General features: G+C 48.5%; 2 protein-coding genes across 15 annotated transcripts in view; one reads left to right on the top strand and one right to left on the bottom strand.

The window, feature by feature from the left end:
- Positions 1 to 939: 939 nt before the first annotated feature.
- Positions 940 to 18,801, bottom strand: LOC123782980 (dual specificity protein phosphatase 13B). 11 transcript variants are annotated; one of them, XM_087863012.1, is made up of 9 exons: positions 17,079 to 17,301; positions 16,087 to 16,304; positions 14,505 to 14,557; positions 12,256 to 12,459; positions 11,131 to 11,225; positions 8,402 to 8,491; positions 7,372 to 7,545; positions 5,680 to 5,900; positions 940 to 4,978 (listed from the first exon to the last, which is right to left on the bottom strand). In XM_087863012.1, the coding sequence occupies exons 1-9, from the start codon at positions 17,225 to 17,227 to the stop codon at positions 4,776 to 4,778; spliced, it is 1,407 nt and encodes a 468-aa protein (XP_087719138.1). In that variant the 5' UTR covers positions 17,228 to 17,301; the 3' UTR covers positions 940 to 4,775. The 11 variants fall into 11 exon arrangements, with proteins under 11 accessions (XP_087719138.1, XP_045639487.2, XP_087719133.1 ...); XM_045783531.2 differs by lacking the exons at positions 8,402 to 8,491; positions 17,079 to 17,301 and adding an exon at positions 18,728 to 18,801 and having other exon boundaries at positions 14,505 to 14,712; XM_087863007.1 differs by lacking the exons at positions 8,402 to 8,491; positions 17,079 to 17,301 and adding an exon at positions 16,771 to 17,023 and having other exon boundaries at positions 14,505 to 14,712.
- A 114-nt stretch (positions 18,802 to 18,915) lies between these two features.
- SAMD8 (sterile alpha motif domain containing 8) overlaps positions 18,916 to 26,663 on the top strand; it is a 59,361-nt gene continuing 51,613 nt past the window's right edge. For 3 of the 4 annotated variants that reach the window (XM_087863006.1, XM_045783374.2, XM_045783376.2), the window contains exon 1: positions 18,916 to 19,142. In XM_087863006.1, coding sequence (XP_087719132.1) covers positions 18,969 to 19,142 — 174 coding nt within the window. In that variant the 5' untranslated portion in view covers positions 18,916 to 18,968. Of the gene's footprint in view, positions 19,143 to 22,021; positions 24,932 to 26,663 lie in introns of those variants that run through there. The other variant, XM_045783375.2, reaches the window with a different exon arrangement.

Raw genomic sequence — 26,663 nt, 5'->3', positions numbered from 1 at the left:
AACCTGTGTTGCGAGGGAAAAGTAAAGCTTTGCTTGTCGGAGCCATTAGCCTACCCTGACTAGGGCACTGGTACATAATAAACTCTCAATTGAAGTGAGGGACTTTCTGGCCTAACCTCTCTACACTTGTGTTCTCATCTATAAGATGAGGGTGATGTTAGGAACCTATCCCATTGGGCTGTGAGGATGGGAGGATGGGATAAAATAATATGTAGCTTGACTTAATGGCTTAGCTCCTCCTTGATTACAATTATTTCATCTAACACTATAAACCAGGTCATCATTACATTTTTCTTCAAACAAAATATCCGTAATAAAGCTTTTTGAAAGTTTTAAAAGGATAACATGTGAATTTGCAGTATTTTAGGCCTGAAGCCAGTAAAAATGGTACCATTTAAATTCATAGTATTTCCTAAAATCCATTTGATATGGGTTTCAAAAACCTAAGTATATAGAATAGGATGTTTCTAATTTTAGAAGATAATCTATTTTTTACTTTCAAAATTGGGAAATATTTCAAGAAGGGGCCCCTGCGTGGCTCAGTCACCTGAGCATCCAACTCCTGGTTTTGGCTCAGGTCATGATCTCAGGGTCGTAAGATCGAGCCCTGTGTCAGGCTCTGCACTCAGCAGGGAGTCTGCTTGAGATCCTCTCTCTCCCTCGCCCTCTCCCCCTGCCCCTCTGCCCTCTTCTAACGCACACTCTCTCTCTCAAATAAATAAATAAGAAATCTTTTTTTTAAAAGAAAAAGAACACAAAAGAAAAGATGTAACAACCACCTATATTCCTACAACTCAATATGGTCAAATCTTAATATTTTGCTATATTTGATTTGTGTTTTCTTCCCTAAAGAAATAAAACTGGAAAAAAAAAAAAAAGATGTATCTGAGGCACTCCGCATAGTGCTTGGCATGTGCAAAACAGCCCGTAATCATCAGCAAGTTTTTGTAACTTTTTATTTTGAAATAATTTTACATTTACAGAGTTACAACACTAACAGAGACATTTCTTGTATACCTGCCACCCAGCTACCTCTAATGTTAGCCTCTTATGTAACCGTGGCATATTTATCAAAGAGATCAAAATTGGTATCACACTATTAACTAAACCACAAATTTTTTCCGGATTTCACCAGTTTTTCTACTTATATCCTTCTTCTGTTCCAGAATCTAATCCAAACTACGATGTTGCATTTAGGTCAGCTAATTTTTAATCATTCGTTCAACACTCTGAGAGCACAGCCAACTTTTAGTCCAAGATGGGATTCTGTGCCTCGTCTGACGCCAGGGGCCCATGGACTATGTACTGTGACAATAATCACAGCTCTCATTTTGGGGAGCTCTCCACATGTTGCACAAAGCACTTCCTATATTCCCCACATAATCCTTCCAACAATCGTGTATGTTGGCTATCATGACTCCCACATTACAGATGAGGAAACTGAGTTATGGACAGATTCACTGAGGTCACACGCCTCAGGTAAAGGGCACAGGTAAAACTTGAACCCAGGTAATCTGGCTCCAAAGTCATCCTCTTAACCATACCCCCACTTCTTTCACGAGGCTGCTCTAGAGAAGAAAGGGAGCAGACGCATCATGGCGGACATCCCAGGGCAAGCGTGGCGGGCAGGAATTCTTCCCGATGGAGATGCCAACCCCCAGCTCAACCTGTTTCCTCAGATGCTCCGGGGAATGTTTGGCCTTCCTACCACGTGCCTTCTTAGGCTTCCCTCCCTCTTTTCCCTGCAGCCTCCGGTTCTGAGCCCAAACCTCAAAGCCCCAAGAAGGTCACCTGCTGAAACTCAAGCCCCAGGGTGTGGCTCTGACCTAGATTCTGGGCACTCCAGCCCAGCCAGCCGGGACAGGCTGCCCACACTCCTAGACCAGGATGTTTAGAGACTGACTTTTCGAACCACTATTTTGGGTCCCGCTGACAGTGCATGAGCAAGAAATAGCAACAAGGGCTGAGTTGTCAGGCACAGGGAGGAATCCACAGGAATTGGGGGTGGGCAGATGGGTCTCTTGAGCAGGGACTAGCTTTGTCTGTTCTGGAGAATAGGCGCCACCAACCTGAGGATGAATTGAGAACCGTTTTCCATCCCCAGATTGGAGAGGGGCCCTGCGGGTTGGGCACCGCAGTGGCAGCCCTTCTGCAGTCCTCCAGCGAGGATGTACATTTACCCTTTGGAAAAGGCTCTGAGAGCACCTCAGGTAGTCAACAACCAGGGATTAGGACCAAGTGCTGTAGGGAGGAGAGCAGGGAGCTGGCTGGGCACTACTTGCCTTTGGAGGCCGGAGCCCAGAGACCCTGTATACCTGAGGCAACACGCCATCTGCATTTTATCTTCAGTGATAAAACGGGGTGTTCATCACTATGTATCAGACGAGGCAGCGTACGTTTGTGCGGTTTTTGAGTTGCAGAAGGAGAACTGGGGACTAAAACACAGCCTGTGCTCAGCTCACTCAGATGGGCACCCTGACACGGAGCTGCGTCCGCTTGGGAGAAAGGGACAGCTTTCCTCAACCAAGCCCAAGAGTGATGAAGCCTGAAGGGCTGATTTGCTTCAAGAGGGCACCTTTTTTGATTCATGCAAGGGAAAAGCACCTGCCCTCTGGAAATAGACCAGATGGCGGAGAAGGGCAAGGACCCCTCTGCGCAGGAGGCAGAGCTGGCCCCAGAGAGCGCTGGTGAGGAGTGAGTAGGAAGTGTCCAAGGTGGCCAGAGAAGAACAAGATGCACTGGGAAGAGGGTGTCGGGGTGCTCGGGGAAGAGGAGGTGCCCTCTGGAGGCAGGCCCGCTCCTGGGGCCAGCAGGAGTCCACTCCCCGTGGTGACCTCTGTAGAGAAGACCTTATGGCCGCCGTGGGGACAACCTGTCGTTGTGGTCCACACGACCACAGAGCTCCCCCTGGGGGGAGGATCATAGCCAGAGTGTGGGAGCCACGGGGACCTTGAGACCATGGGAAGCTGATCAGAGCTAGCCACTTGAAAGAGAATGACGAGGCACCAGTAAATTACGATTCAGAGTGACGGGTGACATCACAAAAGGTGGATGGACATTTTGGGAGCCCAAGGAAGAGCGCTTCTCTCAGGTTTGGAGGGTCCAGAAGGGCTTCCCAGAAGTAAGAGCTAAACCGAGACTCCTAGAGACCCCGGTGAGAATGGGTGAGGGTGATGCATTCAGGTGGTACAATCTGAAGCTTGTGCAAAGTACCAGAGGTAAGAGAATGTGGTGCATTCTGGAAACTGCAAGGGCATTTAGCATTTCTTAATTACAGGGTGTGTATGGGAACAGAATTACAAGAAATAAGGCTAGAGATACGAGAAGGTTCTCAGATAATGAAGCATCTTTATATTTTGTCAAGGTATTTGTACTTAGGGGGTTGTAAGCAGAGTAGTGACGTGATCAGATTTCCATTTTAGTAAGAAGTCTACATGGAGACTTGTCTGGGCAAAGCTGGAGGCAGAGAGACCAATAGTGGGCTGCTACTCGTGATCCAGGGGCCAGGGAAGAGGTGAGGGTGCCTCGAACTTGGGTACTCACACCAAAGATGAAGCTGAGCATGCAGATTCGGGTGGGACTGAGGAGGCAGAATTACAGGCTAGTTTTCTGAGAGGCGGGAGTCCAAGGTAACGCCCATCACTGACTTGAGCTACAATGGCTGTTGGAACTCTTCACTCAAAGGAAGAAGCAGGAAGAATTCAGCCTGTGGGGCGGGGCTGATGCAAAGTGCAGCTGAGTTTGAAATTCAAGTGCAATGTTCAAATAGAGGTGGGCGGTGGGATACAGAGGTTTGAAGCTGGGGGCGGGGGGAACTGGGCTGCCGAGAGGGGTCCAAGAATCATCAGCCCGGAGATGGGAACTGAGGCTGTGGGGGCTAGGGGACCACCCCTCCCCCCAAGCAGGGTGGGAACTCTGCAGGAGAAAAGAGGCAGCTGCCAGAACCCTGAGGAACCTGGGGGCTTTTTACATTGTTTTATTAGGGCACAAATACGAAGAAACTCAGAACAAAATCTTTTGCTCCATCATATAACCATCCTTTGCCTGGGATTTCTGGGCTGTCTCCTCCCCAGACCCGATCGTCTCGGTTCATGCTTGTGTTTTCCAGATGCCTCTCGTTTGAGTCAGTCCTTTTGAAAGTACAGCGTTGATGAAAATATTCAAGAGCTGCTACTTGCACAGCCAGTTTTTGACGATCGCGTTTTGCTAGGGTGGGCAAGGAGAGGATGCTGACGCACTGAACATCGGGCTCGATTCCCACAGCCTAGCTCTTGGGTGAAGGTATGAGGGAGGACAAGATGAGGAAAGGGCCAGCAAATTCTCAGCACCTGTACCCTCGCTCCTCCCTTTTGCACCTGAGGCAGATACCGCTGATTAATCCTCACCTGCCCTCTGTCTTCATGGAAACTGACAGACTCCTTCTGTAGGCTGCCATCATGCTGACTCAGAGCTGGCAAGACTTCTGGACCCTCATGGCCATCCTGGGAGCAAGACCCTACCCCACAAACCACCAGAAGATCTCCTGTCTTTATTATGATGAACCTTTTATTATAGAGACAGACTGAACTCTCTTCTGTATAAAGAATCTCTGGATTGGGTCAGGGAAATCCACCTGCCAAAGGTCACCACTCGACTCTCCCTGCTTCTGCCTCAGCTAAGCCCCCACTTGCTATTTATACCTCAAGGTCATTGGAAACAGCAGCTGTCCCCAGGGCCAGGCTGGTTGGGTTGGGCCATGCCGGCCAGAGGGTCAGGGCTCCCGGCTGCTCACCAAGTCAGAGCCGCCCCGTCTCCCGCCCCAGTCGGTTGTCCAGAACCTGGAGCTGCCGGAGGAAGCCCGAGTTGGGGCAGATATCACGGTGGGCCTGCACCGTCTGGATGGCCTCCACCAGGGTCATGTTCTCGCAGATCATGAGGAATGCCAGGACAACTGTAGCAGAGCGGCTCACCCCCATAGCACAGTGTACCAGCACACGGCCTGTGGGAAGACCCAACCTAGCGTCAGCTACCTGCCCTCGCACTGACCACCCCACTGGGAATTGGAGATCCTTCTGGCCATCCTTCAGCCCCCCTGTCACAGCACCCTGGAATACTGACAATGTTCTCACAGTCAGATGAGGAAACTGAGGCCCAGAGAGGGAAGGGGACTGGCTCGAGGTCACCAGCAAGTTAGTGGCTGAGCCAAGGTTACCAGCTGGGATTCCCTTCTCCAGGTCCAAGGCGCTTCCTCTGGCATCCTCTGTAACTCTGGCAGGGTGGGAGGGGGTAGAGTATTTCCAGAGTCCCCTGGATTTGAGGCAGATGACAGGGGGTGTCCACCTACCTCTCCTTCCCCCCGTTCTGCCCCTTCCTCTGTCCCTGCTGCCCTATGCGAAGGCCTCATCTTAGAAGGGCCTGCTCAGCCTTTGCTAGGCCCTGTACCCTCTGCCCAATACACTTACTGAGGGATATGGTTACAGTGACGACCACACTGGACCTTAGCTATGTCTGTGATCGTTGGTCCCCTGAAGGGGACACTCACTAAATGGTAGCAGCTCATTGCTCCATGGGGTGGGAAGGTTGTTGAAGAGGTTTATAACTCTGGACACCCAACCCACCAGTGCTACTGGAAAAAGTGCCCCAGATCCCACCCCACACACACCCCCAACCCCCACCCCAGTGCCTTCGCCAGCAGTTCACCTTGGGGAACACTGAGGGCAGTTCGGATGTATCGAGCAACAGGTAGAAAGTAGACACTGAGGTCGAAGAAGGGGTTGTCATCAGCCTCAATGCCATAGTACTCCAGGGGCATTCCACGGTAAAACTTGGCACCTGTGTCCACCTGAAACTTGCCCGCAGCAACATTCACAACATGGGTGATGCCCAGCTGGATCAGCTTGCTCTTGTCCCGGGCTGCGTACCTGAAGGGAAGGCATGGGGGAGTTGAGAGGTGGAGCAGGTCTCATTGGGTCCCCTCTGGCTGGGCTGGAACTTATGCCCTTCCCTCCTCTGCCATCCCCCTCCAAGTGCGAGACTGGAAAGAGTGCACAGGCCTGAGTGAAGGGGCTCCTCTAGTTGGAGTTCAAGACTCCCTTTCACTCTGGCAGTTTGGCCACATGCATCAAAAGCCTTAAAAATATACAAAATATATACATACTTTGCCTTAGCAAGTCCCCTCCGAGGAATTTAAAGAAAAAAATCCAAAACGTGCCTACAGATGTGTATAAAGTGGATCTAATGACATTCAAGATAGCGAAAAATTGGGAAAAAATCACTAAATATCCTGTAACAAGAGACCGAGTATGGTATAGCTAAATGAAATACTATGCAACCACTAAAAGTTGTGGCTGCACGTAAAGGAGGAAAGGCGTCTGTGCTATATTGAGAACCTGTGAAAAATGCAGGATACAATACGGCACGTTGTTTAAAACTGTTTTCAAAAGACGTTATGTGGTTCCATTTAAAAAGCTTTCTATGTAAGGTAGATTACAAAATGGGACTAGAAAGAGGTATCATTTTTGTAAAAAAAAATGTGAAAAAGCATTTATGTACGTATGTGTGCATGCAGTTTTTAAAAGTCAGCAAGGATTTTATTACTGGTTATCTGGTGGGGGGACAGCATATTTGCCATATTCTTAACAAGACACTGAACCATATTTTCTAAATATTAAGGAAAATTTCTAAAATCCACATATATTGATTCATATGTTTCAAATTTTAGGAAAACTTTTGGGAAAATGACTCGCCATTCTACTTTCTTTATAACTGTACACCCTGGAGAAACTCGTGTGTGTGCTCCCAGGATCCATGTACTAGACTGTTCCTAGGATCACTGTTCATAAAAGCCAAAAAGTCAGAACAACTCAGAGTCCACATACAATTGAATGGAGAAACCATGGTAAAGTCCTACGACTGACTAGTGCACAGCGATGAAAAACGTATGAGCCGCAGCTGCATAGAACGTGGGCGAATCTGACAATATTGAGCACATCATGCCAGGGGCAAGACGCACACAATATGATTCCACTTATGTAACTTTAAAAGACAAGCAAAACTAACTTCATTGTTAAGGACGTAGATGTTAAATCTATAAAGAAAAGCAAGGAGATAATTATTTCAACGCTTAGTAGTTATCTACAGGGAAAGGGGTTATGTTCAGAAGGGTCCAGTGACTTCTGGGATAAGGAATGTCCTGTTTCTTGACGTGGATGGTGAAACTGTCCATATGTGCTGTATGCGCTTTTCTTATGTGTGTTCTATTTCCACAGTTAAAATTAATAACATAGAAGGATAGTGATGTGTGGAAAGAGGTGGTGCCAACTCTGCCCCTGCAGGACCCTGAGAGAGGCTCCCCTTCTTTTGCCTCCACCTCCCCCTGTGGGTTGTACTTACGCATCTCCTAGGAAGAGGTTGGGCCAGACCTCATTGACGTGGCTCAGCATGGCGGCCCGACGGACCCACAGCAAGCGCTGGAGGTGGGCCAGCGTGGGCGGCTGGTAGGGGGACCCCCGGGCTGCCCCGTGGATCTTGGGCCTCCGGAGATCCTGCTTCGGCAGCGAGTCCATCCTGAAACAGAGTGGACACTGTGGTGGTTGGAGGCAGGATCCCCACCGGTGAGTCCAGCTAATGGGGGCGCCCAGGCACGGTGCAGTGCCCAGGGGCCATCAGGATGCAGCAGGAAAGGCCTCAGCTATTTCGGATGAGATTATTAACCAGCTCAGCTGGGGCTGAGGCCTAGATCCTTTTCCCAGGGAACAAGGGAATCAATCTCTTGTTGCTGCTCTGGAGCTGGGAATGTCTCCTCTGCCCTTTCCAGAGGTCCCTGATGTTGGAAGCTTTGGCCAAGGGGCCCTTGGAGTGCCCTTTCTGTAGCAACTAGTCAGTACAGACTCCCCAGCCTTCCTGAAGTCACTGGTACTTGGGACTTTGTAGGGATGGGGACCCCAGAGTACACCTAGGAAGGCCCCCACAACCTGGCAGCTCATCTCAGGCCCCCGCCTCTGCTACTTCCAGGGCTGATCCCCAGGTCCCCGTTCCCTTCCAGTTTCCAGTGCTTGAAGGACAGAGCACATCTCAAGAATGAGGGGGCCTGGGCCAAGAAATGGCATTTGTTAGCATCTCCATACAAAGTAAGCAGATGCCTCTTAAGGGCCTGAGACCTCACTTGGAATAAGTCCCTAATTTTACATAGGAGAAAGCCAGAGGTCAGATAGAATGTTTTAAGTGATGCCCAAAGCTGTCTGGCTGATAGGGAGCAAGGCTGGGGTTTCAGTCCAGTTGTGCCCCTTCGGTTCTGTCTCCAAGCCTTCCAGTTGCCACCTCTGGGGACTCCAGGGAGTGGTCATTAACCCATCTGTCTCTACGGGGAGCCTGGTGCTGCTGTCACACCTCTATCTCTAGGCCCTAGGATTTTCCTCCTTACCCCCATGACTCAGGCCAGTGCTGCAGGTCAGGCCTCACCCAGGTGGGGTGGCTTGTGTCAGGAGTCGGTTTTCTGGGGGTGTCCAGGCCCCTGCAGAGCTGGGAGGTCAGCGGCACCAGAACCTGGGGCTGGTGAGGTGCTGGGAAGGAGTGCCTATCTTGGCTAATTGTCCCTGGCCCCCTCAACCAGTAACTAGGGAAGGTACAAACTGGAAAGAACATCTTTTCTCTTGGGTAGGCAGTGATGGGCCCAGGAAGAGAAATGGGTACCCAGGAGGCCACCGGCTTGGCCAAGCTCACCCAGTGGGCAGCTGGTGGGCAGGGTGGAAGTGAAGACCCAGCTTTCCCCCTCATCCCCCACTCTGACCTCTCAGGGCAGGCTGAGTGGCCTGCCACCTACCTAGGGCATGGCCTGAGGCCGGGAATGGGGGAGTGGGTACAGGGACAGGACTCAGCCCTCGAGCGGAACCAGGGCAGGTTCCGCCCAGAACACAAATGCTGTGAAGTGGCTAGAATTCCAGGTCCTTCCCTTGGAGCCGGTGGGGGTGGGGTCCGACAGCAGACCTAGGCTGCTGTGGACTGAAGTGCAGTCCTTCCAAACCCCCAGGCTGCTCTCTGCTTGGCATCTCTTTGGGACGAAAGTCTCTTGGCCCTGGAACTCCCCATGGACATGGGAGGCTACCAGAAATTGTGAAAAGACAACTTTGGAGGGAGGGAGGAGAGCGTGGCCGTAACTCATTCTATGGCCTCCAGCAAGTCTTTGCTGCCGTCTGGGCCATGGTCTGTCTTTCTCATGTGCTAGATCCTGGCCTTGCTTGAATTTAGGGTTCCCTGGGTGGGGGGGTTCTGACCTGCAATAGAGAGCAGTGGCTGCGTTTGTGGGAACCACAGGTTAGGGAGCAGCGTCGTGTGTTGGGGTGGGGAAAGCTCCTGGCCCCAGACTTGTCCAACAGCCACACTGGTGTGGAGCCAAAAGCTGGGGATGAGCGAGCCACAGGTGGGGTTGAAATGGAGCTGGGCGAAGCTGGGCAGGCCCACCCCGGCCTTTGAGCTTGACATGGGGTATGGCCGCCACCCTGTGGCCAGTGGGTGCATTGCAGCCCAGCTGTGCCAGGGAGTAAGCAGCCAGGGTCTGGCTGAGACAGAGCTGGCCCCAGGGGACTCCAGGGAAGAGGAGGAAACAGCATAGGCGTCAAGGATTGGGGGCTGGTAGGCCACAGTCCATGTTTCAACCCCTGAGGGGCCTTAGGTCCAAGTCTGGAGAATGGGGCCTTTTCCTTGGACTTAGGGGTACTCCTTGTCTGGTCCTACCTAGAGCCTCACACCTGATGCTCACAGATGTACCCCCACAGTGTCTGCTTTATCCCACTGGGTCCAGCCCCCTTCCCAAGGACTCATCCTTCAAGGAGGAGAAGTCGGTGGCTACAGCAGCTCCCCTGGTTTCTGCTGCCCCCAGGCTGGCCTGACTCCTCCCCCACATCTCCTTGGCCACCGTAGAGTGAAGCATGCATGCGCCTGTCGTAGGGACAGGCCAGGCCTGGCTCTTCTCCTCATTCACTCCAGCCCTCATTCTGCCTCCTTCCTGTGTCTTCTCCCTAACCCAGCAGTGGCCTCCATAGGCAAGGCGTCTCTGCTCTTGTGCTGCTGTTGTTTACAGGTTTACGTGCTGGTTTTCTGTCTTTGCGTGTGTCCCTTCTCCTCTCCATGTGGCTCTCCCCAGCCTCTCCTGGCACTCATGCTCCCTCCACACCACCCTGCATGCCCGGGGCCTCAGGCCAAGGCACAGGCCTCCTCAGGGCAAGCGGGCAGCTGTGGCCATCCACCCCCTCAGCTAAAGCTCCAGATGTTCCCGCTGGTCTTCCCTCCTACCCAGTCTCTCTGCTTCCCCCCCTCCCCACGCAGATGGGACTGTGGCCACAGGACAGTGGAGGCCAGAGATCTCAGGGCACGACACATGAGGAGTCTGGCAAAGGACGCCTTGGGGCAGGTGGCAGGTGGGCAGCCAATGGTGGACTGCCAGTGGGGCTCTGCACTCAGCATGCAGGCCTTGGAGGAGGACAGATCTGGGCAGAGTTCTCAGGTCTGGTATTTGTATGGTTTTTGCTGACCCAGTTCCTTCATGGGGCTGCTGCGAGAATTTCATGAGATACTAAATGCAAGGCCCCTTCCACAGGGACTGTCTTATGGTAGATGCCCCCCAAGGGTGCATCTTAACTATTATTATCATTACTATTATTATTACTCTTATCCTTTCAAGCCTCAGCCATATCCTGGCTGGAGAATAACCTCCCCACAGGACAGTGAGGCTTAGTCTCTACCTCTTTGTGTTTCTCAAGGTTTCTTTCTCTGTTCAACAATAATTGTAATTATATTCACCACTTACTAAGGATGTACTATGTACTAGACAGAGCTAAATGCTTACATTTTCTCATTGGATCCTCACAGTACCCTTATGAAGCAGATAATATTATCATTCCCATTTTATAGATGAGGAAACTGAGGCTCAGAGAGATTAACCAATATGTTTAAGGTCACACAGCCAATTAGCACGGGATCCAGGATTCAAGACCACGTCTTTCTGACTACTCTGCCTTGTCTGTGCCTCTGTGTCTAATCCAGTCTGTCCTCCAATCTAACCCAGTCCATCCACAACACACACAGGCCCAGGAGCCCTGGCCCTCATGACCCAGCATGCTCCGTGGCCCCCCTGAAATAGGGGCACTCACCCACCTGTGGGGGTATCTGGCCCAGGCTGTGGTCTTCTCTGACGGGCACTTTGTGCTGTCTGCTTCTGGCTCCCTGTCTCCGCACACTTGATGCTGTTTCTATTTTTTGATTTGAGTTTAATTATAAAGGATGATGTGCTGCTCCCCTCTTCTGGCCTCCCCCTGACACTCCCAACTCACCCACTGGTCCCTGGCATGGTCAGTGCCAAGCCCAGCCAGGCACCTGGCCTTGCTGGGAGTGGAGGCAGCCCGCAGGGGTCTGCTTGTGGTCTGTGTGTATGCATATGTTGATTGTGGGGCAGGGAGAAGGAAGGGCCAATAAGCCATTTTCAAAGCTCCCTTGGCCTTCAAGGGTGGTGCGAAGCATGGGCAGAAGGTTGGAGCTGGAACGATCTTCCATGGAGGAGGACAGAAAAGAGACTAGCCAAAACCACACGCAAACTGGCAGCAATGCCAACATCAGAACCCAGGTCCAGGGGTGCTTAGCTGGGAGCTGACAATTATAGGACTAGCCCAGGATTCAGATCTAGAAGACCCAGGCTGAGAAAAGTGGGGGTACACTTACAAAGGTGTAGGTGAGGTTCAGAGCAGGACTTTAGACCTGCCCTGGCCTGCAGTCAGAAGCTGTGTGTCCAGAAGCCACTGTGCCTTCTGCCAGGCTCCTCCCTCCTCTAGAAGGCATTCCTAACCCAGACATCACTGTCCCTTGAGGCCACCAAAATGGTCTTTTAGGTCCTTCCCAAGGCCACTGGGGTCAGTTCGGGACCTTGGATTTGGGCCTGTTAAGAACCCTTCCTGCTCCCCAGAGACCCTCCTCATATACTCATATACTTCAGTATTCTTCTCCACTCATACTCCCCAATGACTGACACACACAGAGACATACGCATACCTGCAACCACACCACACAGGGTCTCTGAAGTCTGAAATCCAGGGAGCCGGGCTCACCCCTGCTGGAATTCCCTGAGCTCTGGGGAGAGCTGGTGGAGGCAGCTGGGGCCAAGGGCTCTCATGAACACTTAGAATCCCCCACCGCCCCCGACTCTCCTCCCATCCTCCCACCCCAGGGAAATTGAAATCCCAGACTGAGGAGCCTCTGGGATTGGCTAAGAAGGCAGCCCATTCCCACCTGTGGGGACTGAAGACAGTGGCCGACAGGGAACGCAGGCAGCAGGAGGAAGCAGATGGGGTAGCGGGCTCTAGGGTGGACGGCACACCGGGTTCTCACCATCTTCTTGGTATCCACCTGGGCCAGAGCCTCCCACAGCACCAACAGGGCCAGCGCCAGCGAAACAAAATGGCACAGCTCTGTGGCCAGGAGGAAGGACCAGCTCTGGGGGAGAGATGAGCTCCATGTTATAGGCTGGCAACCCAAGGCCCACACTGGTTGGGACTTGTTAGGACAGGGACAAGAATGGCCACCTAAACCTGCCTCTGCCTTGAGCCCTCTGTGTAAGGTCATGTGGGTATGGGTGCTGAGAGAGATAAGGCAGGTTTGGGGTCCAGGGCTCATAGAGAGAAATGACCTCTCCCCATCATCTTTCAGAGTCCCAAGGGCTGCTCTGTACAGCCGCATAGGCTGCACACTGCATAATTCCCGGGGGGTTCCAGTTGCACAGGATGTTTGGTGGATGGCACCTCCAGGAATTTTGCAATGCTGCAGCCCAACTGATTTCCCCAAACCCAGCTGCCTGATGGGAAAGATGTGGAGGCCAGAGGTCAGGGTATTTAAGGGCTGCAGGCCAAGGAAGTGGGGCAGTTGGGCATAATCAGAGATCTGCTGTTCTACCAGTTTCCTGAAACCAACATGCCATTCCTGTCTCCCTCTTGGCTCCCCATACCTGCAGAGCTCCCCACAACAGTTTCCCACCCAGCTCAGCCCTGGGCCTCATCGCAAACCCAGCTATAACCCTGATTTTCTTCCATTACATTCACCCCCAAACTCTAAACCTGGCTCTCTGTCCTGCCCTAATCCCCATCCCTCCTGACAGCATCAGGAAGAAGGGCGGGGTGCTAAAGTGCTCTCCCTTGGCGGCACTGGTTATGTATTCAGAGACAAAAACAGCTTTTGGTGGGGGATCGGGCTGGGGGAAATTCCATCCACACCCTGGGAAGCTCTTGGCAGGAGAAAGCTGCCACTTTTCCAACTCCCAAGAGAGCCTAGGCCAGTCACCCACCCCTAGCGGGCAGCCCCTCTGAGCCAGGGGGCAGTGGGACACACAGCCCAAGTCAGGGCTGAGGAGAGATGAGGGGAGGGGCAGCATGGGTAGGAGCTGGAGGAACACTTTTCATAGGGCTGATGCCAAGGAAACTGAAGCAGCATTCGGTGACCATTTGCGGTCTGGAAGCCTGAGCAGCAGTGTGGTTCGGGGCAGGGGGAGCAACTCCTTCTCCTAGGCAGCTGGGGACACTGGGGCCTCCAGCAGGAATGGGGAGACCTAGGGGAGGAGGTGTTGAGGGTCTGTTCCTCATGTGCAACTTAGGGACGTCTGCTAATGCTCCAATGCCCCGCACACAGAGCAGCAGGGCAGGGGGTAAACGGAAGCAGAGAGGAGCTGGGTAGACTTCCGGAGGACTTTTATGTCCCACAGGGATTCCCCAGAACCAGAGAGGGAGCAAAGTTAGGGAGGCTCCTTCTTTGGAACTCTGAGATCAGACTGACTGGGGGAGGGCAGGTAAGGAGTGGGGCGCTGGGTCCAAGGCAGGGAATGGAATGACACGATGACAGGAGAACTGTGTATCAAGAGGAGGCCGTGGCTGGTGGCAGGAGCCCCTGTTCTCCTTCCCCATTGTGAGAAGGAGATGCAGGGCTGACCTGAAAATAACTGAGCGTGGAGTGACAGCTGCAGCCATGCTGTCCCCCCAGAGCTGTAGCTGGGGTCCGGACCCGAGGGGAAGGGATGCAGGGCTGTGGGAGGGTCCAGGCAGCCCACGGGTGTCAGGACGGGCTGTGCTGCTGCCGTGGTGGGGTTCGGGGCAGCGCCGCATCAGGACCAGGTAAGAAAGCCTCCCCTCTTCCATTTTATGCCTTCCACCTCTTTCCTCCCTGGCCTTTCCATCCTCTCTGGGGTCTGAAGTATGTGGATGGGCTGGGGAGAGCAGGTCCTTCTGGAAGGTTGCCTCTGCCAGGCCCTGTTGAGGCCTTGAGCTGGTGAGGGAGCCCAGCAGCTTGAGGAGTGGGCCAAGCCCACTTCCACCCTCACTTCTGGCCCCACACAACCCTGGCAACCCACCTCTGAACTGATTCCATTCCACATCCCCTGCCAGCCCTCACTGGCCTTCCCTGCCGTGTTCCCTGCGCAGTTCTTACCTGACCTCTCACTTCTAATTGCACCCAGCCTTGCCCCCTCACCCCCTCATGCCCTGCCCAGCCCTCACCTGGCCCCTCAGTTCCGGCCTGCACCCCGCAGCTGCTGGTCCAGCTGGCAGAGCTGATGAAGGAAGCCTCGGTTGGGGAAGACCCATCGGTGTTGCCTCACGGTGACCACTGCCTGGCGCAGGGACAGCCTATGGTGCAGCATGAGATAGGCCAGGACCAGCGTGGCGGAGCGGCTCACCCCTACCACACAGTGCACCAGGACCTTGGCTGAGGAAGACATCCTGGTGAAAGACCCTTTCCCACCTGCTGGCCCACCCAGGGGCAGGGGTAGGGACCCAAGGTATACTCTGTAACCCTGGGCAAACTGTTTAGCCTTTATGGTTCTCAGTTTCCTGATCTGTCAAATGGGTAACCAACACCTATTTAGCCTACCCTTGGGATAGGGTCCAAACTCCTCAACGTGGCTTACAAGACCCTCCGTGAGCTGACCCCTGCTGACCCTACAGCTTCATCTTAGGCCGCCCCACCCTGACCTTTACCCTGAGGATCACTTGGTAACTTTCAGTTCTTTAAAGTTCTTCTGGACTCTGGCCTCCAGCCTTAGCACATGCTATTCCAACTACCTGTAAAACTTCTCCTGCTCTTGGTCTGACTAATGTCTATTACTCATCTGTCCGGTTTCAGCTAAGACATGGTTTCCTTGTATAGTCTTTCCTGACCACTCATGGTATCACTTGAATCACAGAGCAGCTCATCCTTTCTGCATGTGGCCCAGTGAATACTGTTTTAGAGGGTGGGCCCCTCACTTCCCTGGTCCTCTGGATTGAGCACCCTTGCCCTATTCCTGTTCTCCTAGATCTCTTCACATGTACCCATTCATATGCCTAGTACTCATAATTTTGACTGTCTCTCCACGAAACATAGAAGGACGAGTTCCATGAGAGCAGGGACTTTGCCTTGTCTAAGTGCAGCTCAGTATCTAGCCCAGCGCCTGGCACAGAGAAGATAATAAACAGCCGGTAAACGAATGGATGACGAACAATTGACTGTCCAGTGCTCTGGACAGTAAAACGTGCTGTGAGCCATAGTCTTGTCTTTCCTGTCACGTAGATGAGAAACTGAAGTCCAGAGAGGGATACTGGCTAACCCAGGGGCAGGCAACAAGGGCCACGGCGCTCACAAAGCAGGTTGAACACAAAGCAGGGGCTCCAGCTTCCCCAGGCTCCTCTGTTCTACCCTGGGTAGTAGAAGGGGTTTTGTTTGTTTGTTTGGGTTGGGTTTTTTTAATTTTTTTCCATTCGAAAATACTTTGGGATGGAAGCCAGACATCTAGGTACTAAATGACAATTTCTCAAGGCTGAATGATGAAGAGAAAGAACTGTTTTGCTGTTTGGGACACTTGGCTTCCAGTCCCGGGACTGCTCCTAACTCACGACATGACCTTGGATTCTAGGCCTCAGTTTCCCTGTCTGTGAAGGAAGAAGGTTGGCTAAATTGTTGGAACACTGAGCAGAGGATTTTTAAAAACGTGAAGGCTTTTTAACAAAGTAGAGATGGGAAGGCACTGATATTTGAGGGGAAACTGGACATTGCCCCCCATGAGTGAGCATGATGGGATGTGGGCTCAGACCCAAGTCCTACCCCCAGGTGTGCTGAGGGCACGGTGGATGAAGTCGGCTGCTGAGGAGAAGTAGGCACTGATGTCGAAATCGGGGAGATCGTGAGCTGGTACCCCCAGGTAGCTCACACTGCTGCCGTAGAAGTCAGGGCCGCCCTGACAGTAGAGTCCCCCGTGGGCTGCGTTCAGCACGTGGGTAATGCCCAGCTTCCATAGCTCAAAGCGGTTATTTGCCGTGGCCCTAGGAAGGGGAGGAATAGGGCTGGATGCTGGCTGAGCCACGGGGTCCAGGAAGGAGGTTTTTTTCTGGCCCCCTGCTTCAGAGGGACAGAGCCACACAGGTCCAAAAGGAGCCACAAGGAACCCAGTAAGCTTGAGCCCCACCCTCAGAGCTTTCTGGTGGAAGAGTTGGTGGTATAGGGAGTTATCTTTAGATTCTCTTCACTTCCTGACACCATCTGCTCCTGCCTTGGCCAAGACAGGAAGGAAAGAATTGCTTCAGCCCTGGAATCCAGCTGCCCCTCCTTTCCTGCCCCATGCCTTCCCACCCACATCTGGCGTCTCCTGGTCACTACCTCATACCTGCTTCTAATTTACAAATGTTTAATGGTGACACCTTCCCTGATTCACCTTTCTCACCCACTCTGTGTCCAGAGGAGGGAGGCTGGGACCAGGAAGGGGAGCTCTCTGTCCATCCCATGTCCTACCTGAAAGCACCATTCCCCAGGCCTCTGTCCCCCAGACTCGCCAATTGTCCTGGATATATAAGAAGACTTCAGGATCCTCTGGGAGCTCCAGTCATCCAGGCAGGCAGGAGCCCTGCTCCCCCTGGTGGTCACACCTGATCACTGCATGGTCCCCAGCGCACTGGGGTCCTGGAGTAAGTCCCCCGCCTGGGATGTGCAGAGCAGAACTATTTCTCCTTTATCCACCCAGCTCCCATCTCTGGTAAAGAGCCCAAGAACTGTCTCACCTTGTCCCCTTCCCCGCACCCCTTCAACCAGCTACCACTCACGCATCTCCTATGTAAAGGTTGGGCCAAACTTCATCCACGTGGCTGCAAGAAACTTTCCCTGCCCTCAGGAGCTCCTCCAATTCCAGAACGCTGGGACAAGGCGTGGTTTCGGCATCTCCCCTCAGCTCTGGGACCGAGGCTTCAGCCATGGGCCAGCCCACCCACCCCTCTGTCTCTGCGGTCACTCCTCTCTGCCTCTCCAGTGTCGTTTCTCCTTCCCAGAGATTGGCAGGGACAGGTGGGACAGAAGCAAGTGACTCAGCAAGTTACAGAGGCCTCCAGAAAGAACAGAACATTTTTCTCCCCAAGTCACCCCCCTAATCCCAAACTCCGTGACAACATGGAATCAGTCATATCTCTGCAAGTCACTTTACCTCTCTACTTCAGTTTCTTCATTCGTGAAGTAAGGGTAATTATACCTATCTCAAAGAATTATGAGGATTAAATAAAACAAAGGATATTCTGTGTTTAACACTGTAGTAGATGCTTAAGAAACATTTGTTGAACTAAGAGGCTTAGGGCCCTGAATAAGGCTATTTAGTTCTGAGGACTGAGTTAAAGTGGAGATCCAGGGTGGAGGGGGGTGGTTGGTTACAACAATGAATGATGTTAAAAAAGCTCTGCAGGTCTGGGTGGGCCACAAACTGGGGGGGAACCATATGGCTGCTGAGTGAGCCTCTGGATTATGTGGCTCAAGGGAAGTTTCCTGCATTGTAGAGTCAGAGAAATGTGGAGAGGAAGCATGGAGGACTTCATCTAAAGGGTTCCCACGGGGTTTGTGGGGGAAGGTTTGAACAATGGTTCTATAATGAAAATAGCTGATTTCTCAAAAGAGAGGCTGAAATGAGCCATGTATACCAAAGTGGGGAGAAGGGAAGTGAATGTTGCCCTAGACCCAAAGGACTAACTGTCATTAGAAACATTTTTGAGGTGGGAGGGAGATTCCCCTGCTTACAAGGGCTTTTGTCCCCACAACAGAAACTGAGAAAGGTCTATATCTGTCCTTCTGTCAGAGCCAGTTACCAGCAGAAGAGGTAAGATGCTTTGCCTGTTCTCAGGCGACTTTGTGAAGGTCCAGACGGGCTGGAAGGAGTATAAGCTGCAGTGTAAAGAGAGTAGTCCAGCCTGAGAGTAAAGGCTACACCAGGGGACCCGGTGGGAGAAGTATGCACTCATGTCCACCCTAGAACCTGCCTCCACCCCATCAGAGCCCCTGAAATCTGCCCTGCACTTGATGAGGAAGAAGGTCAAGGAGGGGTTGGAGCCAGGTCGCAGGTGGTTTTGGATTTGGTCTATGCCAATTCTAAGCCTGTGTTGGGGACTTTCAGATAATGGAGAAGAGCACACGTTCTGAAGTTAGACAGATTTAAGTAGGCAGACTGGCTTTAGGACATATTAACTGCTGCACCTCAAGCAGGTTTCTTGGCCCTTCTGTGTTATACCACCCTGCAGAGTTGGCACAAAGAGTAAGTGAGATATTTATATAGCATTTGGAATAAGGGCTGTCAGAAACTAAAGGGGCAATAAATTGTAACGGTGATCATTGGATGCTGGCTCTTGCGGAGGATCTGGCTCCCTCCAAAGGAATTAGGTGACCTCCTCTTGCTCCCCCTCATCTACCATAGGCCCCCCTCCATCTTCACCAGCACCTTATTTTCTCCCACTTTCGCGTTGGGGCTGACGCATGCGCTCTCGGGTTTCCTCGCTGCGGTTTTCCTTCCCTCGCCCATCTTGAATGCCGCGTCCCTTCCGGTTTGGGCCCCGCCCCCGCCAGTAGGGCTCCGCCTCACGCCCGTAGGGCTCCGCCTCACGCCTGTAGGGCCCCTCCTCCCGAAGCAGTTCCGGTTCGGATTCCAGCGGCTGCCGGGGCGGCAGAGACGAGCCGAAGCGATGCCTGCGCGCAGCCGCCACCGCCCCCGCCTCCACTCGGGCTCGCCTCCCCGGGCTCCGCCTCCGCCGCCCGAGGCGCTTCACTCCGGCGAGGCCCGGAGGGCCCGGGACTCCGACGGCGGTTCGGACGCCGACTCGGAGGTGGGTCGGGGGAGCCCGACTCGGACCTCGGAGGTGAGCGGAAGCAGTGCCTGAGGAGAGGGGAGTTTGGGGGGCGCCGGCAGCCGAGGATGAGTTGGGAGTCAGGGGCGGAGCCGGACTGCGGAGGACTGGGATCCGGAGGTGCCACAGGAGACAGTTGAGGGAGCGGGGAGAGTCTGCTCTAGAATGGAATCTGTGGGAAATGGAGGCTGTTGAGCCGAGGGCCTGGGGGGGGGGGTGCGATGGCAGGAGGCGGAGGGGCGACGGTAGTGGGAGACCTGAAGGAGAGGCGGCTTTGAAGAGGCAAGGGCTTGGAGGGGTTTGGAAGCCGAGTAGTGACGGAAGCGGATTGAAGGGGTCCTGCGAGAATGCCGGGCCGGAGGAAGGGATGCTCTGGGATGTGGCGGTGGGGGTGAGGGATCCGAGCAGCCAGGACCAAGGTCGGTATTACGGCCTGGCGAGAGAGACGGGACCGTGTGTTGTGAATGACGAGGTAGCTGACCGAAGGGTGGGGGTGGGGGGTTGCTAATTAGGAGAAGGTTTAGGTTTGATTGGAAGAGGGAGGGGCTGTCGGTTAGGAAGTCGTCTGACCTGAAGGGCTAGGGGAAAAAAAGAGAAATGGGGTCAAGAAAGAAAAGGAGCCCTTTGGGGATCTAATTCAAGGCTTTCGCATTTTCACAGGTGTCTTTGAAAGCACCGAAGATCGCTAGGGTAATATGCTTGGATTGTGGGGCTTTCTGTGGATCCTTTTAAGAATATGGGGCGGTGTTGAACACTGATTTGCCGGAACGGCTGGGGGAAGTAGTAAAAAGGAAGTGATGTTCGGAAAAGATATTCTGACAATAAAGATATCATTTGGGTTTCTTCTATCAGTAATAGTGTGGTTTTTTTTTTTTCTTAAAGTTTACTTTAAATACCAGACAAGTTTAGATCTTTAAGAAAGAAAAGATTTAATATGTTACCTTTAAATTTAAAAAATTAAAACGAGTATTTGGACACTTAGGTTTTACAGATACTCAGTATTGACTGGTTACACTTTGACAACTTGAGTTGACACATATTTCCTACAGGGTAAAAATATGGTCGGTGCAGGTGTCTGGGTTAAAAGAATTTATAGAACTACAGTGACCCTTGAACAACAGGAGTTCAGAAGCATGCAGTCGTAATCCCCTATAACTTTGGACTCTCCAAAAACTTAGCTAATAGCCTGTTGACCAGGCGCCTTACCGATAACATAAACAGTTAACACATTTTATGTGTATTATGTATTATATTCTTATAATAAAGTAACCTGGAACAAAGAAAATGCTAAGAAAATCATATGGAAGAGAAAATAAATTTACAGAGTGTGCTGTATTTATTGAAAAAAATCTGCATGTAAGTGGACCTGTACAATTCAAACCTTGTTGTTCAAGGGTCAGCTATATGTGAAATCACCACCGTCCAGGTGTACCAGCTCTTTCACTCACTCATAAGTGTCTTGGATTGGGGTGTCTTGAAAATTGGAGGGGGTACTTTTGACAAAGTTGCGGGACGAATATTAATGCAATTTTGCATATATTGTATGAGTAATATTTTTAGTAGAGTGATCTAGAAAAATAAGAATAGAGGATGCTTGTAGGCAATAAACAGAACTGGGATAGGTGGGTACATAGATACTTTTTATAGAAGACATAGTACCGGAACAATAATTGTACCAGAAAAATTATTGCAATACTTATATTCATTTTAGTAGAAATAAGTTAATTTCCTTTTGTAATTGTTAAATTACAACATGGCTTTAACTTTAGCTGTGTTTCATAAAATTACTTTTACAGCTTTTTTTTTTTAAGATTTTATTTATTTATTTGACAGAGATAGAGACAGCCAGCGAGAGAGGGAACACAAGCAGGGGGAGTGGGAGAGGAAGAAGCAGGCTCCTAGCGGAGGAGCCTGATGTGGGGCTTGATCCCATAATGCCGGGATCACGGCCTGAGCCGAAGGCAGACGCTTAACCGCTGTGCCACCCAGGCGCCCCTACTTTTTCAGCTTTTTATTTGATTATACATTTTGCAAATTTGTTGGCCGTTTCAAAACAAACTTTTAATCAAGTGTTTCTTCTCTAAACGGGTATTTACTGTTTAATCTTAATGCAGTGAAAATGTACGGATTGCAAAATCTTTTCAATATTAGTTTATGTGTATAGACTGTGTCATATGTTCAGATGCTCAGTGGACTCCATTAATTATTTCTTCAAAGAAGAGATAAATTCTCTTTTCTTTAACTGTTGTCAAAAGATTAACTCCCTTTTCTTTAACTTAATACAGATGATCTTTAGTTGGAAGTTAGATAGTATTACTATTATTTATGTTTCTGCTTACCGACACCAGACTGAGATTCTCTAAAGACCATGTCTTAATACTTAGCTCTAAATAAAAGTCAGCATTTAAAAATGTATGGAATTGAACTGAAATAGAACTCTCTATTAAGGTTACATCTTAATATTACTATGAAATTAAATAAACCATCAAATGGAGTTTACAGTTAATATATTAGCATGTCTAATAGTTATTTTTGTTTCCCTTTGACAGTTCTCACACTTAGTCGTAAAGAAAATCAGTTTTGTGCTTGAGCAGTTTCCCTAAGACAAGAAGAAGCCATCATGACCACATGGCAGAACATGCAGATACTTAGATAAATCAGTTTTGATTTCAGTAGTACTGTCCATTCTGTAAAGACTCTAATTCACATTGCACAACTGCTTGTAAACATTCTTATTTTGTTAACCACCAGATCTTCACTGCTTTTTCAAAACTTTGCCATAGCTGATTTAGAGACATTTTCATTGCTTTTTTGAGAATTGAAATTTGAACATTGTTTTTGAGAAGTTGTTGTATCACAGATGTTCTAATGAATATTATTGTTATTTTCTCTTATAGAATTTCCATATTAATTAGATATTCTTTGAAAATTCTTACCTCTAGACCTGATGTAATATATGACGTTAATAGTGTGATTCTAACATGACCATTAATCATGACAGTGATTCTTACTTTAGGTCTTACTGTCATCTTAGCTTTGAGAAATCCAGAAGTTAACAAAAATTGGAGAGTGTGAGCCAGACTTGCTTGGAGATCAATTCAGTGTTTACATGCTGCCTCTGTCACTGGTTCATAATTTGTTATATGAGTATGGGATATGGATTTGTGACAGACTTGTGGTGTCAATATTCCTCCCCCCATACACACAGCACCATCATCACTGAATCTTAAGCCTGACCCCTTCTAGCTGACTCTAGATTTCATGCCTCCATATTGAATTGTTCTGTTACTTCACTACACATTGGGTCCTCCCAGTAATAAAATCACTTCAATGCAGAATGTAACATGAGTCTGTCTTGTCTCTTGCTTAGGATAGTAGAAACTGGGAAAACTTCGTTACAATAGTTTAATCACAGTGTTTCACCATAGAACTGTTTTTTATCATTTGTCCTTAAAAAGGATGTTGTGAAGTCAGTGACCTATGTTTATATTTGTCTCAAATTTTTATTGTGGGTTTAGTTAAGCATTTGAATTGTGCCAGAGGTCAAGAGAGGTAGTAATGTATCTATTATCTTGACCCTTTGTTCTCTTAAAATTCGTGACCTGTAAGACATTCTAGTAGGAGATGAGAACCACGAATTCTACTAATTTCGGGTCTTCTTATAAGTGAAACTGTATCACCGAGTTACTGAAAATGCCTGCAAATGAGATTTAGTTGGAACTTTGAGATTGAATTAAATCAATGTTAGTTTCATCAATAAAATATTGTCATAAAAGTCAAACACCGCCAAAACCATACATTAAATTTGGGGTCCAAGTCCAGTATATTTTCACAATATTGTAATAGATTTTGAAATCTTGAGCCAGTTTCTCATTTTCCATTATGTTGTTTTGATTTGGAGGTATAGCATATTTAAAAATAAAAATTTTACTAATCAATATGTCAAACCACTAGCCTTTCTAAATATCATTTTAGTGATTAGAATAAGAATTGGAACTTTATATGCTTCTTTGCTGGTGTATTTCTTTGTACTGGCATGCAGCCAGATCAAGAACCCTTCATCAGATTTACTAAATTTTCATCATTGTGTAAAAACTTCTACTGTAACTGAGGGTTTAAACTGGGCATTGTTATCTATTGTTATCTATTAGATTCTTACTCATTGAGCTGAGACGGTTCTGGATGTGGTATAGAATGTGGTGCAGCTTGCTAGTTATATCTTATATAGTTAGAGTACAGTCAGTATCAAGACCAGGAAATTGACATTGGTTCAAAATGTGTGTATGTCATTTATCATGAGTAGATTTGTTTAACCATTTCACCAGTCGAGATACAGAGGGGCGCCTGACTGGCTCAGTTGGAAGAGCATGTGACTCTTGATCTCTGGGTTGTGAATTCGTCCCACGCTGGGTGTAGAGATTACTTAAATAAATTTAAAAGCTTAAAAAGCCTAAAAAAATTTTTAAAAACATATAGAATTATTTCATTGCTATAAAGATCTCGGGTTAACCTACACACCCCTGATACATGCTTCTTTCTAACTTCTGGCAACCTCTAACCTATTTTCTACCTGTATAATTTTATCATGTGAGATTATAAAAGGAATCATACTGTATGTGACAATTTGAGATCAACTTTTTTCACTTAGCACAGTGCCTTGAGACCCATCGATTGTGTGTATCCATAGTTTAATTTTTATTGTTGAGTAGTAGTCCATGTTATGGATGTACCACAGTTCCACATCTTAACTGTTCATATATTGTGAGATACTTTGTTTTTATACACATTTCAGCTATGACAAGTAATGAAGCTGGGAACATTTGTATACAGGTTTTTGCGTGAACCTTAGTTTTCATTTCTCTGGGATAAATGCCTGGGAGTAGGAGTACAGTTGCTAGGCTGTATAGTAAGTCCGTGCTTAGTTTTTAAAGAAATTGCCAAACTATCATCCAGCATGGCTGTACAGTTTTACTTTCTACCAGCAGTGTGTGAGAGGACCTTTTTCTCTGCATCCTTGATAGCATTCCACATTGGCACAGCTTATTTTTCCTGTTCAACAGGTGTGTAGTAATACCTCACCATGGTCTTAATTTGCATTTCCCTAGCAGCTAGTGATGCTGAACATCTTTTCATGTACTTCTCTGCCATTCATATATCCTTTTTTTTTTTTTTGTAAGAGTTTATTTATTTATTTGTCAGATCGAGAACGAGAGCACACGCGAGCGCACACAAGCAGGGGGAGCGGCAAGCAGAGGGAGAGGGAGAAGCAGGCTCCCCGCTGAGCAGGGAGCCCAATGTGAGACTCGATCCTAGGATCCTGGGATCATGACCTGAGCTGAAGGCAGTCGCTTAACCAACTGAGCCACCCAGGTGCCCCCAGTTCATATTTTCAACTTAATATCCCAGTACTCCCTTATGTCCCGTGAAAACTAATGGTTCTCCATTGTTTTGTCTTCATACCCTTGCTCATGCAGTTTTCTTCTTCTAGTATACTTTTATTTCTCCATCTCTATCCACAGTTTCATCTCTCCCTAAAGACTCAGCTCAGATGTCACTTCCAGGAACTCTTCTGATCTCACCAACTGGAAATAACCTCTTTTCCAACTCCCTTAACCTTCTAATTTTTTAAGCACGTTTCATAAGTAAACTGCTTTGTTAATGTTTTATGGATTAAGTGATCTAATGTATATAAAGAACTAGCGGCTGTAATTCATTTTACCTTTTTTTAAAAAATGACTTTCTTTAATATCCCTTTCTAGATTAAAATCATTGAGGGCAGGATCTATTTCAGATTCATCTAGGTAAGTGCCACGTGCCTAGTGCAATACCCTTCACATGGTGTGTGCACAATAAATATTTAATAGGTGAACAAACATAACATGAGGGCATTTTAATACTGTCTGTATCCCCAATGCCTTATTACCTGACACCCGCATATAGCAGTAAATGTTTGAGACTGAACAGTGCAAAATTTGTGATTCAGAAAGCTTCCATCAAAAAAAAAAAAAAGCCTTCATCATTAGGCAGTCTCATTTATGTAATCTTTATGTCATATAACTGAAAACCTTTGATAAATTCCTCTGCTGATAACTAGAAAATATTTAATATTTATGAGATTCAGTCCCTACAGAAGTACAAGAGCCTTCAGCTTATGTGAGATGGTGTGGTATAGGAAGAACATGGACTTTGAAATGAGATTGCCTGGGTTGAAAATTTTGTCTGTGGTAGTTACTAGTATACATTTATCTTGGCAAGTTATTTAATCCATCTGCTTGAGTTATCTCATCTGTAAAATGAGGACGATCACAATACCTGCTTTATATGGTTGTGAAAATTATTTGAGCATGCAAGTAAGACACTTAGAACACTTCCTGGCTTTCCCTCTATTAGCTTGCTCTTTCCCTCCTCATTTTACAGATAAGGTATTTAGATGCCAAAAAGTTTAGACTATTTTAAGTCACTCAAAATGTTAATATTAATTAACTTAAGCTCCAAGAATTTTGACAACCAGTTCACTGCTCTTCACGATATCATGCTGCTTTTCCTTAAAGCCAAAGGACAGGTTGAAAATAAACTATTAAATCCTACCAGGGACTTACAGATTTAAAAATATTTATTATAGATATATTTTTTAGCATTCTTACTATATTTTGAAGACTTATTTCCTTATTCTTATAATTATCAGAAATACATAAATTGTGGATAAATTTGATCAGTTATTTAAAAATAATAAAAATTCTCTGGACACCTGGGTGGCTCAGTGGTTAAGCATCTGACTCTTGGTTTTGGCTCGGGTCATGGTCTCATGGGTCATGAGATCAAGCCCTGTGGGCTCCTTGCTCAGCAAGGAGTCTGCTTAAAGATTCTCTCCCTCTGCTGCTCCCCCACTCAGTCTTCCACATTCTCTCTCTCAAATGAATAAATAAATCTTAAAAAAAAAAAAGATAAAATAATAAAAATTCTGGGTTTTCTGGGTATTAGGTTTTGGTACTATAGACTCTAAAGAATTAACGTAAAATAAATGCAGTTTTTCTTAATACATACCAGCAGTCAACCCTAGAGTGTGATACTTCTTTACCAGCAGTTCTATGTATATGTTTAGCTGTTTTATTCAGTTGTGTCATGTAGATTATATTATAGGAGAGACAGCTACTCAACACAAAATCAGCATACAATTGATGAAATAAGATGTGTGTGAAAGGACTTGAAAGATTAAATGTTAGCCAAGCCAGAAATAGAAGAACAAGCAGAATTAGATTGGATGGTGTAATACTGTGCTTCAGAATCACTTGGGGGAACTTTTAAAAAAATGCAGATGTCAAGCTTTTGTCCCCTTAGAGATTCTGATCCAGTTGTTCTGGGGTGGGGCATGGGCAGTGGAACAGGCATGTTTTTAAACTTCAGATTATTCTAACATGTAGTCAGGTTGAAAACCGTTGTATATATCAATTCCTTGGCGCGTAGGCAAAGGAGGAGTCAAAGGTGTTTTGTTTTGTTTTGTTTTGTTTTGTTTTTAAGATTTATATATTTGTT

Source organism: Ursus americanus, chromosome 6 (assembly GCF_024610735.1).
Source record: "Ursus americanus isolate L20-20 chromosome 6, mUrsAme1.1.p, whole genome shotgun sequence".
NCBI lineage: Eukaryota > Metazoa > Chordata > Mammalia > Carnivora > Ursidae > Ursus > Ursus americanus.
Note: the sequence above shows the minus strand (reverse complement) of the source record. Positions and strands in the feature narration are given on the sequence as shown.

Excerpts from the sequence above, each read along its gene's own strand:
- LOC123782980 (XM_087863012.1), bottom strand. The coding sequence starts at position 17,227 with ATGGCTGAAGCCTCGGTCCCAGAGCTGAGGGGAGATGCCGAAACCACG. Across the intron at positions 14,558-16,086 it reads TGCCCTCAGCACACCTGGGG|CTCTGCCAGCTGGACCAGCA; the intron begins GTAGGACTTGGG and ends TTCCTTCATCAG. Across the intron at positions 7,546-8,401 it reads CACTGGCCTGAGTCATGGGG|GATGGACTCGCTGCCGAAGC; the intron begins GTAAGGAGGAAA and ends ACTCTGTTTCAG.